The sequence below is a fragment of the Nilaparvata lugens genome, chromosome X (assembly GCF_014356525.2).
Source record: "Nilaparvata lugens isolate BPH chromosome X, ASM1435652v1, whole genome shotgun sequence".
NCBI classification, from domain to species: Eukaryota; Metazoa; Arthropoda; class Insecta; order Hemiptera; family Delphacidae; genus Nilaparvata; species Nilaparvata lugens.
Genome location: NC_052518.1, coordinates 91,824,210 through 91,845,245, shown reverse-complemented (window position 1 = coordinate 91,845,245; position 21,036 = coordinate 91,824,210). Strand labels below are relative to the sequence as shown.

Sequence of the window (21,036 nt, the reverse complement as noted above, 5' to 3'; positions counted from 1 at the left end):
ATAAAATAATAACATCTTATATTTTATCACATATGTCGTGAGAATCTATTTAGATCTCCATAATATAATAATAATAATAATAATAATAATAATATAATAATAATAATAATAATAATAATAATAATAATAATAATAATAATATAATAATAATAATAATAATAATAATAATAATAATAATAATAATAATAATAATAATAATAATAATAATAATAATAATAATAATATAATAATAATAATAATATAATAATAATAATAATATAATAATAATAATATAATAATAATAATAATTTTTTTTTTTTTTTATTCAATTTTTTCTCACATTACATAATATGATAGTTTACAATGGATTGATCATAAAATAATAACATCTTATATTTTATCACATATGTCGTGAGAATCTATTTAGATCTCCATAATATAATAATAATAATAATATAATAATAATAATATAATAATAATAATAATAATTTTTTTTTTTTTTTATTCAATTTTTTCTCACATTACATAATATGATAGTTTACAATGGATTGATCATAAAATAATAACATCTTATATTTTATCACATATGTCGTGAGAATCTATTTAGATCTCCATAATATAATAATAATAATATAATAATAATAATAATAATATAATAATAATAATAATATAATAATAATAATATAATAATAATAATATAATAATAATAATATAATAATAATAATAATTTTTTTTTTTTTTTATTCAATTTTTTCTCACATTACATAATATGATAGTTTACAATGGATTGATCATAAAATAATAACATCTTATATTTTATCACATATGTCGTGAGAATCTATTTAGATCTCCATAATATAATAATAATAATAATAATAATAATTTTTTTTTTTTTTTTATTCAATTTTTTCTCACATTACATAATATGATAGTTTACAATGGATTGATCATAAAATAATAACATCTTATATTTTATCACATATGTCGTGAGAATCTATTTAGATCTCCATAATATAATAATAATAATAATTTTTTTTTTTTTTTATTCAATTTTTTCTCACATTACATAATATGATAGTTTACAATGGATTGATCATAAAATAATAACATCTTATATTTTATCACATATGTCGTGAGAATCTATTTAGATCTCCATAATATAATAATAATAATAATAATTTTTTTTTTTTTTTTATTCAATTTTTTCTCACATTACATAATATGATAGTTTACAATGGATTGATCATAAAATAATAACATCTTATATTTTATCACATATGTCGTGAGAATCTATTTAGATCTCCATAATATAATAATAATAATAATTTTTTTTTTTTTTTATTCAATTTTTTCTCACATTACATAATATGATAGTTTACAATGGATTGATCATAAAATAATAACATCTTATATTTTATCACATATGTCGTGAGAATCTATTTAGATCTCCATAATATAATAATAATAATAATAATAATAATAATAATTTTTTTATTCAATTTTTTCTCACATTACATAATATGATAGTTTACAATGGATTGATCATAAAATAATAACATCTTATATTTTATCACATATGTCGTGAGAATCTATTTAGATCTCCATAATATAATAATAACAATAATAATGATAACTGTACTAACTGAAAGAATTAATTTAGATCTCCTATTATTATTAAGATTTTGTGGCTACCCCATGAAGCTAATTTTAGCTTATATTGGGGTGTTGTTTTAATACATTATTTATCAGACTTGCAAGAGGTTCATAAACATAATATAATTCCTTCTTCTTCTTGTATTTATTAATAAATATTTTTTATGATGTTTACATTTATATGTTAAATTGAGTTATATGTTGATCTTCTATTCTTCTATTGATTTGTTATGAAATAGCTCTTTATTTCTCTTTTAACTTCTGCGTATGTGTTGAGGCTCTTGAGGTGATTGGGGATGCTGTTGAGGATGTTCGGTACAAAGTATTCCGGTATAGCCTTTCCCATTTCTGTATAAAAGTCTGGTGTTCTATAGTGCAAGTGTCTTGTATTGTATCTATTTTCATTGGCCTGTCTATAATTATTTTCGAAGTAGTATTTCTGTAGTATTATGAATTTGTACAAGTTTTTGAAGTTGAGTATCTGTATTGCATTTGTGTCTAGATTCTGGAAAAAATGTCTTCTTATTCTGTCAGTCAGTTGAACTACTGGATTCAAGATATAATTCGGAGCATGTCCATAAACGGTTATTCCATATCTTACTTGAGATTCCACTAGGCTAAGGTATACTGTACGTTTTGCTTTCATTGGTAGCAGATATTTTAGTTGGAAGCATCTATGTGCTATATACCTCAGTTTTTTAGCCAACACTTGTGAGTGAGTAAACCACTTCATATTCGAATCGAAATGCATTCCTAGGTACTTCACTGTATCTGAGTGTTTGATTTTGTTGCAGGTACACGGGTTGTTAGTTTTAAAACATTCGTATTTGTGGCTAGTTACTCTATTGTTTGGATCGATGGTATCTATGTTCAGTTTTGGGTTATGGAATACTATTGTTTTAGTCTTTGTACTGTTTATATGGATATAATTGTTATGAAAGTATTTTGTAATTGTGTTTATATCTCTCTGTATTTTTTCGGCTGCAACTGATAAGTTTTTATGTGTAGATAAGATTATAGTATCATCTGCATAGTTGTAGACCTCCCCTTTGAAATCACAGTTTTTCAGGTCACTGATATACAGATTGAAGAGCAAAGGTGATAGTGGTGAGCCTTGAATGACCCCGAAAGATTGCGATTTTGGAGTACTATTGCTCTTCCCAATTTGAACAATTGTTTCCCTGTTACTAAAATAACTCTTGAATATTTCCAAATCTATCCCACATACTCCCATTATATTCAATTTCTTAAGGAGTATTTCATGTTGGATCGTATCGAATGCTTTGCTGAGGTCCAGTAGCACTGCCAAGGTCAAGCTTCTTCTATCTATATTCTTATTGATTGAGTATGACACTTTCTCCAGTAATTGGGTTGTGGACTTACCAGGAACAAAACCATATTGGTTTCTATTTAGTAGGTTATGCTGAATGGAGTATTTCATAAGATCATCATGAATGATGAATTCAAGTATTTTCATTAGAATTGAGATTGCACCTATTGGTCTGTAATTTTGAATATCTTTTTTTTGGCCGTTTTTATAAATAGGTTTGAGTAGGGTTGTTTTCATTTTCGTTGGGATTTTTCCTGTTTCAATTATTATGTTGTATAGGTGAAGGAGAATTCTTTTCAGGTATTCAAAATGGTCTCTTATATGTTTTGGTTTGATATTATCAATTCCTGGAGAGGCAGTTCTATTTAATTTTTTCACTATACTGTGTAATTTATTCATCTGTATTTTTCTTATTATGGTATGTGGTTCGTTTCTCAAGTCAAGTTCATCAGTTTCAATCGTTGGCACGTACAGCTCATCTGTTGATATGTTTCTGTTCATTTCTTCTATCTTGGTTTTAAAATGTTCATTGAAGCTATTGCATAATTTATTGAGATCTTCTTCTTTCCCGATTTTGAAATTCTCCCTTATTATTGACTGGATTGGTTTCTTCCTTACATTGAGTATCTCGTTAACTGCATTCCATGTTTTCTTGGCATCTCCGATATGATCTTTGACTTTATTGTAGTAGTGGTTACGCTTTTCTCTACGTATTTCGTTAGTTAGATTGTTTCTGTGGTTTTTATATTCATTCTTCAATTGATTATTATTTGGTTGTCTTTTTAATCTGTTCCACAATACATCTTTCATTTTGATTCGGTCTTTAATGTGTTCGGTTATCCATGGCTGGGTTTTTCCATCTCTCTTATTGCGGATTTTTATTGTAGCTTTTGCATAAATGGTTTCAAATTTTTGAACAATTGAGTCATATATCTTTGTTGGATCGTTTGATGTTAAATGATCATTCCAGTTAGTATTCCTAATCATATTTCCTACAAGCCTATCCGAGATAACCTCTATTTTTTCATCTGTTACTGATGTTTCTGTTCCAATTCCATTCAGCTTGAAACCAATCATATAATGATCTGCTATTTTCGTTTTAATAATCATTGTCTCTATCTGATTTGGGTTTATTCTGGAATTGATGTGGTCTATGCATGAAGACGTTATATGATCAGCATACAGTTCTTCTCTGGTTGGCTCTTTTATTCCATTTTGCAGACCAGCTGTATACAATATATTAAGATAGCTTTCTGATTGTGGATTGATGTTTCGCTCCAAGATATCAATGTTCATATCTCCCATGATTATAAGATTCTTTTTGCTATTCACATGTCCAGTTTGCAGCCAATTCTCTATTTGCTCATTGAATTGGTTAATACTTTTTGAAGGTGGCCTGTAGAATACTGCAATCAAATAATCTTTCTTGTTCATTGACAATTCAAATAGGAGTGACTCACTAGCAGGAAAATCGTAATCTATTATCTTTATATTCAATTCTTTCTTATAATATATTAGTATGCCTCCGCCAGCTCTTTCTTCTCTGCAGTAACTCAAATGATTATAATTTGGAATATCATATGACTCTATTTCGTTCTCTTTTAGATTGGTCTCAATCAAGATAAGTAATTTTATTCTATCTAATGTATTCCCCATGACTGCTAATAGTGTGTCCCAATGTTTTTTTATGCTTCTAATATTGATCATGATACATTCAAATGTGTTTTCCTCTATCATAGTATTTGTAAAGTCTTGCAAATTATTGTACGTTTTAGTTCGTATTTGTTCTATGTCAAATAACTGATCCATAATTGAATTAGTAGGATGGTGGTAATTTTAAATTTTATAATTTACTGCTTTAATAATTAGTCTGGTATGTAGGATGAATTTTGATTGATTTTGGGTTTTTGTGCGTGTTGTGAGCTCTGTTTTATCCTTTATTTTTTTTTTATTCTGTTTGTATGTCTCAAAGAAGGTGAGAGTATGATAATTCATTTTCAAAGTTAATGGAGTACTCTCAAAATTGTCTTATCTGTGTAGGCCTGCCCGTATCGTTATTGATAAGGAAGTTTTATCTCTACTGCGACGGGAGCACTCGTTGCTTTTCTGTTAGTTTAATTCATTTCGTCTTTCTGTAAACAACGTTAATTTATCCATAGAGTTGTGTGCCTGATATTAGAATATATTGTTATTGATTTGAATACCTAATTTTCTTTGTTGCTCATGTTATAATTTAATAGTGAAGTGATGAAATTTTGATTGAAATTAAAGTTCATGTGTTTAGTTTATCTTAAAAGTTCAATCTGTCAAATATTCTGGTTGCCTATCTGTCCATTCTCTGATTTTTTTTTAATTTTGGGTATTCAGTCAGTCTACAAAACAGTGCACACAACTTAATTGGATTTTTATATATATTTTTTTCTTTTAGTTTAAAGATGACATAATAAAGAAATAAATCAAGATTCATAATAATACCTGTTATCCTTACCTCTCACACTTCAAATGTTCATTGTGGATATGATATATTGTCTTTGTTTTATATGTAAGTACTGTATTCATATTGTCTTTCTATTTATCACTACTGATTTTACACTTGATGTTTCGGAATATTGTCCTTTGAATGTACACGTATCTTATCATCGTTTGTCGATTTCTTGATGAATATTCTTCCATTTCTGCTCCATATGTACTTGTATCCTTGTTGTATCGCATCTTGTTTTATCTCCCAGAACAGTTTTTTGAATTCCCTTGATTGATTTTCCGCCAGGTAGATCCTTTCTCTATTGTTGATACCTAGGATATCTTCGTTGGTGATTTCCATTTTCCTCTTTTGTAGAATGATGTGCTTTTCATTTTTAGTTTTCATTTTCACTATGATGTTTGTGTCCTTCGTTTTATCATTTTTTACTGGTAGCCTGTAGATTGATTCAATGTCATAGGACGATACATTTGGAATGTTTAGCTTTTTTGTAATAGTATCAAATATGCTATTAAGATTCTCATTTGGTAATTTCTTGACACCCACAATTTCAATATTCTTCTCTAGCGAATGATTTTCCAAATCAAGTATCCTTTTCTCCAGTGATTCTATCTTTTTATCCTTTTCCTCATTCATTCTCTCTAATTTATCCACTTTTTCCTTGTACTGCTTCATCTCCTCAGTGATGCCGGTAATGGATGATGTTAAATTTTCTATCTTTTTGTTAATTTCTGGCATTAACTCTAGTCGATTGTTGATTCGATTGAGAATGCTTTGGATATCCGTGTTTTCGTTAAGTGAAGAGGTAGAATCACTCCTTGCTTTCATCTTTATTCTACATGTTGGACACCGCCAATCAGCTTTCTTTTGATTTGACATATTCCTATGTGTTGATTCCCTCAGTCCCGAGCATTCAAAATGCATTTGTTGGTTGCATCCATTACAGTTCACTGAATCGCCATCAGATGGTAGTTCTTCTTCGCATCTCGTACATTTTTTCATGGTTGAATTTTTCAATTATTTTCCTTGCTCACAACGACTCACGTAAACCCACCTGAAGATTTTAGCAGTTCATGAAGGTAGTCGTTTCTTGTTTGAAAGTTCCGATCCTTCCTATTTCTAGGTTATGATGTGTCTGTTATTTTGATTTCGTTGTTATGTCAAACTGGTCACAGTTTAAGTCCAATTTTTTATTCACTACACTTTTTAACACCGTAGAAAATGTTTGATATATCACTTCACACTCATTTACTACTTTTATTTTGAAAATAACACGAAATTTTAGAGCTAAGTTGAAGAGACTGCTAGTTTTATCCAATGCCACCTGAATAATAATAATAATAATAATAATAATAATAATAATAATAATAATAATAATAATAAAATAATAATAATAATAATATAATAATAATAATAATAATAATAATTATTATTATCACGAAGGCAGTGACTATTATAATAACGTAAGAATAAGCAAGTGAGAAATAAGTGCTTCAGTATAAAAGTTGAAAGAAAAATAATAATGTTTTAAGTTATTTTTTGGCAGAGAACTTGATAATTATTGTGTAAATAATATTTGCTACGAGTCACGGGAACTTTGAAGTCGGTAAGCCTAGATTTCGAAAAAGTGAGGTTAGGAAAACAAAAACTTTAACCAACAATCTTAGAATTTAACTGCTATTCAGTGAAATATTATCAATAGATTAAATATGGATTGTTCAGTCTGCGATAAGGCTTTGCCGATTGATAACGATTGTGTGGCTTGTGGTAAGTGTCAATTGGAATATCACTTTCACTGTTCGGGAGTATCAAAGTCAACATGGAAGGCGAAAAGTGCCCAAAAAAAAGCAGAATGGGAGTGTCCTCAATGTAGGGGTGCAGCAAGACCAAGGAAAAACAGTACTGAAGAAGAACTCACCGATGGGACACATTTGATGCTGAAACGCCTAGTGGAGAAGATGCTCAGTGACCATGAAGCAGTGATGGTGAAAAAAATGGAGGAAATGAAGAAGCTGTTCACCGGAATTGAAGAGAAAATTGGGGGGGTTTTAGAAGAAATAAAAAACCTTAAAAAGAAGACAGAAATCTTAAAAAGTGATATTGATGACTTAAGAGTGGACTTGGAATGTGAGCGACAGTATGGAAGAAGCAGAAACATCATCATATCCAGTATTCCGTTTTCGAGGAATGAGGATCTGAAAGAGAAAATACTCACGCTTATGAAGAAGATGGATATTGAACTGAGAAGAGAAGACATAACTACTCATCGCCTGCCGTCGAAGAATGCAGAAAGCCCAACTATCCTACAGCTGAGCTCTCGATCAGTGAGGGATATGATAGTTAAGGCGAAACACCACAGGCCCTAGTTCAAAAATTGCCACCACGTAGCGCTTTAAAATCATGCGAAATACCTTATGCTATTACTCGCTCACTATTAGAGTAAAACTTGTTTTGAAAACTGATTTATTCTTGTAATATCTATATCCATGTCGCTACCATGTCGATTTATTTTTATTTTTTATTTAAACAAAAATAAATTTCTTAATTTCAAAGGGATCCATTTTTTCAAGAAAAACAGGTAGTCATTTTGAAGATTTGATGATAAAAAATTTTTATCATTTTTCAGCTTGAAAATCGAACCAGTGGTTCCATCGGAATCATATTTACAAGTTTTATCTCTAAGATTTTTTATGCGCTCCTACCCTCCACCCCATCCAAACGTCACTCAGGCACCTTCCACCCCAACACACAAGTCACTCACCCACCACCCCACCCACAAGTCAGCCTTCATTCTTAGAGCTCAGGCTGGTCACAACTTTTCTTAGTTCTTCAGCTTGTTCACTTGTCATATTGACAGTGATCGTGGCTAGTACTAGGACATAGTATTTCCAGACGCACTCCACATATAATTTAGATTTCCGTATTATATATGTTTCTCTGGCATTTTCGGCCGGTAAAATGGATTTAAGACATACGGTGAAGGGAAAGACGAAGTTGGTTCTTTCAGCCAGGAGAATGAAAAGGCGGCTACCACCAGAATTTCATGCTAACAGACGTAGAAGGTTAGTTGATTTCATTTCATATAATTAGATAAATTAAAATGTCACGTACTTTAGGCCTACTATAATATGAAGCAAATCATGCTTTGAATAATTAATATTGTTATTATGTAAATATAATTATATTCTCAGTTCGTATTATCTCAAGAGAGGTATTTCGTTATGTATTTTTTTATGTTTGTTAATATGAACAAACGTCAACGTTATTGACAACGCTATTCGCATAATTATTCAAGATATATGTCTGAATGGATAGGTACAGAGAGCAACCGGGTGATAGAAAAGCATGGCAAATTTGAATTGATCTTACAAAACTCACAGTACACTATTATTTAAAAGTAATGTTTATAGTGAGGTGATACAAATGCGACTAGATATTTCAAGAATCGGTTTTGTACAATATTTTTGTTCAGAACATACTGTTTACGATGTGACCTAAATTGAATTTATAGACTAAACCTATTTTTAATTCTGTAATCTTATCTAAATTTAGGAGAAAAATAGCTCAATGTAAGTTCTTTTTTTCTCTCCTGATCATTGTGATTCCTGTGGAAATGAAGTACCAGTGAGAAGAGTGTAGAGAAATTGCAAATTATGTAGACTATATATATATATGAAAAAATGTCTGCAAAGTGATTTTTGAACATTTCAGGATTGAAGAACAAACCTTATCGCTCGAAGCGCCTTCATCTTCCCAGGCTGACAGTGTTTCAGCAGATGCCATTTCTGTATCCACTGAAAACTTTCAACCCAGGTAAACTTTGTAATTTCAAGATTCGAATTTCCACAATCTCACTTGCATTATGTTACGACAGGTTAAGAATTTACAATGAATAGTTTGCGACTCACAACACTTTATATTCAACTTTGAAGAATTTATAAGCATCACTTATACATGAAGTGAATTAAATAGAGAAAATTGTGATTGGAAATGTTCCCGATCCCAATGCTCATTACTTCTAATAAAGTAATAAGATGCTAATAATAGTCAAATGTATTCAATTAAAATTGTATGTCTCATGGTTGTCTGATCCTTCTCTATATTCCCTATAGGAATTCACCCTCCACCATAAATACAATTATACCCTTACGAAGACAATATTTAGTATCACAGTAGCCCATTCTCTGTGTTGGAAATATGAATTTACAAATCCTTTTGCTTCATACACTTTCTTTTCATATCCCATAATCACAAGTTTCCAGAATAATTTTTTTCTAAATTTAATTGCAGTGCAACGTCAACTCCTAAAGGAAAGAAGAGAAGACCACACAACAGAAAAGTACCAGTGCATTTGATGAAATGGAGATTACAGCAAAAGTAAGTAACTTAATAGTTTACAGAATATAATTATCAGCGAGTATAGTAAATTATTATTTACCTCTATAAAAAGAAGTGAAGTTTTTTATGGTCCATATCCTTGTATCTACCAAACCACCGGTTATTTTTTGATAAATAAAAATAACAATTGAAAAAACGAATAAGCCAACACATACATTATAATATAGAAAACACATATTTGAATAATGATACTTGGAATAGACATTCACATTCAAAATTATATAATATTATTTTCTATACAAACATAACGTTTCCAGGCATTTCTTTAACTATGATTCAATTATTTCCCAAACTATATTCATTTAAAATTTAATTCAATGAGAATTAATACATCAGACCTATAAACTTTTCTTTTTTTGTAAAGGAAATCTAAAGGAGAAGGAAAATTTGGGCCATCAACATCTTCTTCCACCTTAGAGTCAAATCTAAAAAAAGCGTCCTTGATGGCACCTCTGATTTTGCTACAATTGTGCCACCATTCCCCTCAATTGGTCTACAACCAGCTTTGAACCATGAGATTGATACCACCTCAACGCGAAATAGTGGAGTTTCTTACGTGGAGAGTAACGTCTGTGATACTTTCCTAACAAGGTATGTCATCATCTCAACTTACAACTAATTTCATATATACGAATATGGTGTTCTCTATACTTCCTAACAAGTACAATGTATTTTGTTCACTGGTCCACTTTTTTCTATATTCTATTGTTTTTTTCAACTGTTATATAAAGCTTTGTTGGATCAACCCACAATATTACTCATTGAGAAATATGATTTTGGACTAGTATTGTCTTGCAAGAGAAGATTCACAATAAGATCAATTTTATTAGAAGTTGAATGATTCAGCTAGGTTGTGTTGAAGGCGTCTGTAGATGCTAAACAAGAACGAGAATAATTTTTCATAGTTAATATTTGATACTTTTAGTAAGATAAATATTTTTTCAAGCTAGTATTTCGAAGCTGAAAAAAACAAATATAGCCTACAATATGAAAATAGCAATAATGACTCGATCACCTGACTAATATTTATTTGATATTTTAGTACAGTACAAATAAATTCCACACTAGTTAAAAAGACTAATATTACTAGTTCATTCATGCAATAGGCGCCTCTTCCAAACCCGAAGAGACTTTCTGCACACCGTTCTACAACAGAAAATATTACAATGGGCTGAAGTTAGAAAGAGTGTGACAGGGATAGGGGAGAAAGCATGAAACTATCATTCGCCAAACGCGTTTCTCTCTCACAGCTGTATAGCTTCTCCAAACTTAGGGGTTGGAAGAGAGAGATAGCGATTGTCAGAGAGAGTGCGAGTTAGGTTTTGTTTGGATTTGGAGTATTGCTTGTCATGTTGTTCTGTCTGCTGTGTCAATGGCTATATAATACAGTATACAGTTATATATGTGTGTCAATATGGAGTATAGTGTTATATAATATATATATATATATATATATATATATATATATATATATATATATATATATATATAAATCATATAGAATTACTATCTTCAGCTCAATTGGTAAGGGAGAAAGAATACATAGATAAAAGATATTCACAGGCATACGATTATCATTTCTGAGAAAGATTATCGACATACTGTGATATATAAACCTACTCTTCATCGCTATAAACTTCAGAGAGAGAAGTTCATTCCAATACTAAAACTAATTATAATTCCAAGTTGACATTTTTTGTAAAATGATATTGGCCTAATTACCAGAGATCTAGAATTTGTCAAAGAGTCTCTATGCTCTCCTAGTTCTCTTTACGCACACAAAAGCATACATAGGCGGAGAAACATTATTATGTCTGCTTACTCTGGCATGCCGAAGTTGATATTCTCCCCGTCTGTCTGCTGCTATGTGCGTGCGCCAATAAAATATAAAATCTCAATCATTTTTCAACATGTTCCGATAATTAATCACCCCCATTTAATTACAGATATGATGAGTATCCAGATCTAATAGTTGAGCCGGATGGAAGACCACCCAAAGACGATTTTAATATTATTTCTGGCCGATTTATTGTGGACGGCAAACATCTTGTGCAAGAATTGAGATCTTTGGACTACCATAGATACGAGTGTGAAAAAAGTGATAATGGTTATATGACACTGGTGTCTTCAACTTCAAAATCATCAGAATGGACAATGAAGTTCGTTGTATGGACAGCTCCACGAACCAGCTGCCATAAATGCGTTTCAAGAAATGGAAGAAATTCAAGTTCAGCCTTGCGGTTTGTTTGTTGACAAAGAACATGACTTCTTGGCGGCTTCACCTGACGGACTGGTCGGAGGTGATAATCTGATTGAGGTGAAATGTCCGAAGTCTGCTGAAAACCTCACTATCAGCGAAGCCGTGATCAAAGTGAAATCATTCTGCTTGGAAAAACTACGTTGTGGAAACGTCCGTCTCAAGAAAAACCACAATTATTATTACCAGGAAAATTCATAGGTGATTTTTGATATATCTAAGTATGTACAACTTTTCTTATCATAAGCTATTACATCATTGTATAAAAATCGAATTTATACGATTTCCAACTTGATTAACCTGTATATTTGCAGTTATTGAACGAAAGCTATAACATGATTTGACGACATAGATCCAATACCTACTAAATAGAAAGCTATTACTAAGTAATAGCGGGTATTGAATCAGGGTAACATTGGAATTATTGTGTAAGAAAAAATGTGTGGTTACATCACCAAACCAGTTGATGGGTGTCTGTATTTTGCGAGTAATCATACAGAATGTCTGTCGTTTATGTGTCAACACGTGAGTTCAGCTGTCTGTCTTGAATTTTGATTCTGACTTATTCCATAATATATAAAGTATTCATAAAGTTCTATATATTCACAAACACATGATGAGTAATATTATTATACAAATCGCGGATTTCAAAATTAGTACAATACTTCCTAGGTGAGTTTTACAGCTCGGGAGGTTCACTACAGTCATGTGAAGGAAAGAAAGACATTAGAGGTGTAGGTGGTGATAGACAAAGGATGAGCGGGTGTGAAATGGGTAGGTGGTGACAACTATTGAGGGTTGAATTTGCAATGATAATGGAAACGGAAAGAAGTTAGGACGAAGGACAATGCTATAGTAGGACAATGTTGACAGGAGAGGGCTCACCTTCATTGTTTTGATGTTTCAAAACTACACTCAAGTTCACACTACAGCTATTCATTTGTTTTATTTTTGTCATTGCACAATAATCGTAAAATTGTTGATTGAACCATTACGCAAAGAAATATATTTTGTGAATTGCAAACTTTGTCAATCACTCCCACAACAATAACCATGATAATGGTCACTGACTATAGATCCGAAGAAAGAAAGTTCTGAGACTAGTTAGATAGAAAGAAAATGAGAAAGAGAGTGAGAGAATATGAGAGAGAACGAGTAAAAAGGCTCACAATCAGTGCATTAGGCAGTGAACTGACCGTGTGCTACTGTTCTGACTCTTTCTATTTATATAATAATAGAGACCTGGGAATATGGATTAACAGCTCATTAGAATGCCCTATTTGTAATATGAAAGAGAAGGAATTTGTGGAGCATTTTCTGTGGAGGTGCCCGATGTATGGTGGAATAAGAAGACACTATTTAGAAAAATTCACTACAAATGTGGTTACTGACGATGACAAACCCATATTACTTCGAACTTTATGGAGCAGAAAATCAACCGTTTGTATGTGTATACAATGAAAGCAATCGAAATCAGATCTATGATAATAAGCACTTGAATAATGTCCGATAATTATAGTCAGGAAACAGAGGATATCATTGAAAATATTAATAGTATTCGATGCTCATTTTAGACGGTTAAGTGGGGAATGCATTGAGCTGAATAAAGTAAGTTTGATGGGGATAGATTGAGCTCTAAAAATTAGATACTTGGAAGAGATCATTGTATGTGTGATACTGTGATGGATTATTATATGAAAATGTATTATTGGATATATTTGTCTAGAATTTATTATTGTTGAGGTTAATACTGTTATTACTCGTTTTGTTAATAAAATACGAATAGGTAGATATTTAAAACTAGAATGTTATTATTGTTGATTACTATAAATGACATTTTATTAGTATGTAAGAAATGTAGTATTGGATAAATTTTATGTAGAATTCATTATTTTCGTAGTTGAACTGTTATTGCACGTTTATAAAATATGTATAGGTAGATATATAATACTGGAATGCTGAGATTGATAGATATATTGTTATTAAATGAAAATGTACAGATTGATATTTTATTTTAGTATTTCAAATTTTTTGATTGTAATAGACATATTCTTCTGTATATTAGGAACATATACTTACTAAAGTACTCTTACTTGTGATATATATTTAAAGCATATATGATTTAAGACATATCAGTAATTTGATATCATGGAATGTAATGACTGTATTCAACTCAACTCGTTTGTATTAGCATATGTGCTTGAAACAAATAAATTTATTTATTTATTATTATTATTTTACTGTTCTGACTGCGTGAACTGCAATTGAACAATGCATTGGAACTAAAAACGCGCTTCCGACAGAACCGTTAAACCGATTTGTTTGAAATTAAATTTTAAATTTGCCTTTAAAATGACTACCTACATTAGTTAAAATTTTACTTATTATAAAAGCTATCAATTGTAAATACTTATTCAGATTGAAAAAAAATGTATTAAGTGAATTGCAAACTTTGTCAATCACTCACTCCCACAACAATAACCACGATATGGTCACTGACTACAGCTCCAAAGAAAGAAAGCTCTGGAACTAGTCAGATAGAAAGAGAGAGAGAATGAGTGAGAAGGCGCTCAATCAGTGCTTTAGGCTTAGGCAGTAAACTGACATGTGCTACTGTTCTGACCGCGTGAATAATACAATCCATATTGAACAATGCATTGGAATTAAAAACGCGCTTCCGACAGAACCGTTCAACCGATTTGTTTGAAATTAATTTTAAAATTCTTGAAAAAAAATTGCCTTTAAAATGACTACCTTCTTTACCTAATTTTTTTCTTAATATAAAAATTATCAATTGTAAAAACTTATTCAAATTGGAAAAAAAATTAAGCATATGGTAGCGAGTTTCAAACCTTTAAGCTGATTGCAAAACAGTTTTGGTCTTCCATATTGGACTAAAAATAAGTGAGTAATCACATAGAGTAATTTGACCCCAACAGTGCTGCTATCTATAGGGCTAGAATCATAATTTTTTCCATGCTGATTCGCCTTAAAAAGGCCAGGGCGATTAGACCTACCACGTCCATGTTCAACGAGACCAAGACAGTCAAATCAATTTACTTCAATGACCATCTTACCCCCTATTTCAACAATTTATTCAAAAAAGTGAAGGAAATGAAAATCACAAAGAAATACAAATTTCTGTGGATGAATGGGGACAGAATAATGATTAAAAAAGATGAGACAGCTAGAGCAATAAAAATAATAAGGTTTGAAGATTTAGAAAAAATAATATAAAGATAATTAAAAGTTCTCAAGGCCAGGATATTGCATTTACAATTTAATTAGTAGCTCAATAAGGTAAGTTACTATCTTTTCTCCCTAATAAATCTACCAAACAATAATATTATAGGTATAAATAAAAATATAACCATAAAACTTTCTAGAAATCAAAATTTTTCAATTAAATGAAGAAGATTTAAATAACGACAGGGATTTCAGAGTATTTCAAGACTTGGATCAGTCCAAAGAATTTTTGAAGAAGAACAAGACAGTGAAGGAACTAAATATTCTATGCACCAATATTAGATCACTTAGAAAAAATTGGGATACATTGAGAGCAGAAACTAACAGTATAATCAATGAAATAGATATTCTTGTGCTTAGCGAAATTAATATTAATAGTGAAGAAACAAATTTGTATGGAATTCAGGGTTTTACAAGTCTATTTAAATGTAGGTCCGATGGGAGAGGGGGAGGTGGATTGGGAATTTTTTACAAAGCAGGTATTAAGTTGAGAAAAATGAAATAGATTTTGTTTCTGCTGAATTAATATCTTTTAAGTTTTGTGATAGAAATACGACAATAATAATTATAGCTATTTATAGACCACCTAATCAAAATGTGAATTTATTTAATGAAGAATTAGAGAGGCTTTTAACATCAGAAAGAATGAGTCAAGAAAAAAATATTATCATGGTAGGAGATATAAATATATGTTACCTGTCAGATATGTATGGTTCGAATAATTATATAAGTGTACTCTACTCTTATGGTTTATACAATACTATACAAAAGCCAACTAGAGAGGAAACATATGGTAACACAGTTGTATCATCATGCCTAGATCATGTTAATGTAAAGTTAGATCCTAACAACTCTTATATTTCATTTTTGATTGAAAGCAAAATTGCAGACCATTACTGGACAGGGATTAAATTGTTAGAAACATGTACAGATGGTACACACCAGACTATGGAAAATGAATATAAAAGTGTCATTTTAACGGGGAGAGTAAATGAATTGATTCAAACTGAAAATTGGTGGCCGATTCTAGACTTAAGAGAACCATCAGATATTATAATGATATAGTCAGAAGGTTCGAAAATATATATGCTAAAAGTGTCATAAAGGTTAAACAAAAAACTAAGCAACTACATAATTCCTGGTTCAATGATAGAATTAAGCTGATGATAGAGAGAAAGAACTATTTATGGCAAATGGTTAAAAGAGATAAACATAATGTGGATTTGAGAAATCAGTTTAGAAACATACGAAATAAGTTAACAGACATGATTCGTAATGAGAAAAGGAAATACTATTATAGGGCTTTCAATGATAACTCCAACAATACTAAGAAAATTTGGGAAATCATCAATCATTTTATAAATAAGAAGAATAGGCCGTCTCTAAAGGAATCAATTAAGTTAAATTTCAATATCAATGAAGATCATCAAATTATGAACCTAACAGAGAAATTTAAAAACAGCTTTAAAGAAAAAATAGAAGAAATTACAACAGAAATGAACGGGCAACACTTTGATATAATACCAGATTTAAAAGAAGGTAAGTATACAATAGGGGATAGGATGAGTATGAATTTTAAAAAAATGAAAGAACATCAACTTTATAGTATCATTAACAAACTAAACAATAGATCATCTGCAGGACCTGACAAAATTAGGCCAAAAGATATAATAAATAACATTTTCTATCTGAAGCTGATCCTGATGCATTTGATTAATAGGATAATTGAAACAGGAAAAATACCTCAGCGTCTAAAAATAACACATCTCAGACCAATTTTCAAGAATGGAGCAAAGAAAAATGTAGGTTCTTATAGGCCAATAGGATCAATCTCAGTAATTATGAAAATTCTAGAACATTTCATCTGTATGCAATTGAATCAATACCTGATCAATCAGAACATAATAAATGATGCTCAATATGGGTTTATTCCAAAAAAATCAACAATAGATTTATTAGAAAAACTAACAGAAAATATATTTGAAGCTTTAAATGACAATAATTTGTCATAACTGTTGCAACAGATTTGACAAAAGCATATGATTTGGTTAATTATGAAATTATGTTACAAAAAATCAATAGAATAGGTATTCGTGGAAAGCTATTCAACTTGTTTGAAAACTATTTTGAAAATAGAAAAATACATGTTAGTATAGGTGAATATATTAGTACCGATTATAATCAATCCTGTGGACTTATTCAAGGCAGCATTTTGTCTCCTGTTCTATTTAATCTGTATGTAAACGATCTAGCTAGTCTCAGTTTCAAAAGTAAGGTGCTGCAGTATGCAGATGACAACCTGCTATATATGACACACACTGATCTAATAATGGGCATAAGATACATGCAAGAGGATCTCAATTTGGCTAATAAATATTTTTTCAACAACGGTATCAAGATAAATTCACAGAAAACAAGGTAATTATATTTAGAAATCCTAGAATTAACGTAGGTTTGTACAATTATAAATTAATTTGCCATAAAGCAGAATGTCTAAGATATAATAATTTGAGAAACACATGCGGGTGCCAGCATTTGGAATTCAGTGAGAATATTAAGCATCTAGGAGTTGTTTTTGATGAAGACATGAAATTCAATTCACACAATAATAGGATGCTGCGAATTATGAAAGCTGCTTTATACAAATGCTCTAGAATTAGCCACTGTTTTCCAATAAATATTAAAAGAATTATCTATTTCTCTATGATTCAAAGTATAATATTCTATGGTATTACAATTCATAGTTTAGCACCAGTGTATTTGAGACAGCCGTTGTATGATGTAGTTAGAAGAGTAGCAAATACATTATTTAATGGAGTCGAGCTTGGAATATTGGGTATTATGACACCAGAATCTCTCGCAAAATACACTGATTTGTCCAGAAATTATTTTGAAGATGAATTAAGGGAAATAAACGAAATAAGTTATGGTTTGAGGAATAGGCTATTTAGAGCACAGCGTTATAATAATAGTTATGGTAAGAACCTATTAAAATACAGAATCCCTTACCTGTTGAACGATTTGCCACCAGAATTGAAAAATTTACAAAGAAATGAAATAAAAACTAAACTTAAGAATTATTTTATAGGAATTGTTTGAATGGAAAGATATGTTGAAAATTATTCTAATAGGTTAGTTAGTAGATAGGTTAGTTTGCACATAGTAGACAATAATAAACGGCACTGTACAATGGGAAATGGAAAAGAAAAAACTATGGATGAATAAATAAAAACGAATAATTTTAATATTGTAAACAAAAAAGTGCTTTAGAAGCAGTTGAAAATGATTAAGAGAGTGTATATTACAGTTTGTAGTATAATAAATGTTTTTTTTGGAGGATAGGTTATGTTTTTGTATTCTATGACTGTGTCTGTGTGTGTGATGTAGCCTAATGTTGTTGATGCGCATGTTGGTTCAGCTAGTCAGCTGTTCACAGCCACCTAAATGCAAGAGACAATAATGTCTGCAAGGTTGATCACCGATCTAGTAGAATATAGAGTGACTAGTGTTGTGATTCAAGTGGTAGAAATTAGAACTTTAATATCAAATCCCAGATAGAAACTATAATAGACTTTCAATTTAGTTTATTGAACACTTTACAAAAATTTTCATTTGTAGTATTTATAGAATGTATAACTATTATGATGTAGTATGAAATTTGAATACTCCTCAATTAGCTCTAAGCTAGAGGAGCAACAAAACACTGTATGTATATGATACTATGTAACTTTAAATGAAATAAATTGAAAATTGAAAATTGAAATTATTATTATTATTATTATTATTATTATTATTATTATAGTTTGGTGATTTTAAATAAAAAGCATCTCATATCTTAGATGGTGGTTTAAATAGCATTTGAATTTTGTGTCTTTCATGTCTCAAAAAAAGTATGATGTGTGATGAAGTGGAAAAGGACACTTACCTACTTATTTGAACTATTTCCATGAAAATTAGAACCGAAATTTAGAACACGGAGAACTTTGGGTTTTTTCTTTCCCATTCATCATTCCTATCATTTGTGTATGATTAAATTTATAAAAAAGTGACTTTGTATAATGTTAAAGAACTTAACATTACAAAGTAATAGAGACATAAAAAATTATCATATACGATAATACTTAATACATGAGTCTGATGATCATAATATGCTATTTGGAATACTTGGGGGCGTAGTGTCTCAGCCAATGACAGTAGAGCTCAACCTTTATTGGTCTACCGCTATTGGCCAATTATTGTAGTTTACTGTATACTATATGCTGCTCAATGTTTAAACTGTCAGTTTAATAGAGATTAATAATAGCGTGAAAACGAAAACTAGTATCTTAAATGGTTTCAATAGAAAATTGAAAATGAAAAAAATCTTTATTAGGCGGAGTTAGGACTCTAAAGTCCTCTCAACCACTATGAGTAGTTTTATTAATATAAAGTCTATTGAATTACAAATATTGAGGATTCTATTATTTTAATATAATAAAAAAAGCTTGTAATAGAATCCAAGTTACCTATACAAATTTGGATTCAAGTATTTTAATTTAGAATACTGTGGACCTTGTTGTGTATAATAACAACGAGTAAGATCTGATAAGCTCACAAAATTTGAATAAAGTTTAAAGAAACAAATTCCAAAACACTTACGCTCCAAAACGCGGACATCCTTAAAATGTTACATAACCGTGTCTACAAGTGACTTAACCTATTACTGTGTTACCATCATGATATTCAAAATGCAAACCAGCTTCCTCAGTACTACAGTTGTTATTATAGTAGTATTTTTCTATCTTAAGATACATTTCAGGCTCTCTAATGTGAGCGTAGCTTGGAGTTTCGAGAAGTCCAATCGATTCCATCACAATAACGATACTAAAAAGCTAAGAACAGCTGTTCCGGCGATGGACTTGAATTTCTCTCCGATAATAATAGACAGACAAGTAGTAAAAAGCCTATAAATACTTCAGAGAAATGTTCGGTCAATTTAATTCAGTTGACTTTACTTTCCCCCTCGATAAAATTCCTGTTTTGAGCCCCATTGAAGAAAGAGAATAATGTCAATTCGAATGCTAATTTTGAAGAAAGATATTCCTGTAGCCCATTGGGAAATGAAGATTTATCGGGGGAAAAAACCTTTTCAGTTGATTAGTTAAGATATATAGGATATATAGAAGGAAACAGTAGTTTAGAGAGAAACTATAATAAGTATAAGATTAATCTATGGTAGTCGATTATTCAGTCAATGTTGAAGATTGTAGTAGGAGAAGAAAAAATCTCAATATGAAAATTAAAATTATCTTTATTCTGCCTTTGGATAATATAACAGTTAAATACAATCAAGGTTTCGGAATATTATACTAGCAACAATTTTTCAATATTCATCTACTGTAGTCTCATGAAAGGTAAAAAACACAACTCTATTTTTTATATTATATTGAGTGGAAGAATTAAGATACTAAAATTGTTTATTGAATTTGATGGCTGCAAATCAACAATGGTATTTGTTGGTGTTTATTAAAATCCCTGAAGGAGAAGTAGAAGTCTGGAATGGAATAAATGATTAAGACTTTTTGAGAGGACTGCTTGAGTGCCATGTAAGATGTAACTAAGGATATCAAATACTACTTTTTGAAAGTGGAATAATAAAATGCCAATGAATTATGTAATTGAATAGTGGATTTGAAGGATATTTTCAGTTCCCAC

General features: G+C 30.3%; 2 protein-coding genes across 3 annotated transcripts in view; one reads left to right on the top strand and one right to left on the bottom strand.

Annotated features, from left to right (window-relative positions):
• Window positions 1-21,036, bottom strand: part of LOC111045250 (glucose dehydrogenase [FAD, quinone]) — a 107,412-nt gene that overhangs the window by 47,558 nt on the left and 38,818 nt on the right. The window lies entirely within an intron of this gene.
• On the top strand, window positions 7,788-12,628 carry LOC120354825. Its single transcript, XM_039442690.1, has 5 exons — window positions 7,788-8,503; window positions 9,153-9,254; window positions 9,732-9,818; window positions 10,204-10,430; window positions 11,786-12,628. The coding sequence occupies exons 1-4, from the start codon at window positions 8,400-8,402 to the stop codon at window positions 10,346-10,348; spliced, it is 438 nt and encodes a 145-aa protein (XP_039298624.1). The 5' UTR covers window positions 7,788-8,399; the 3' UTR covers window positions 10,349-10,430; window positions 11,786-12,628.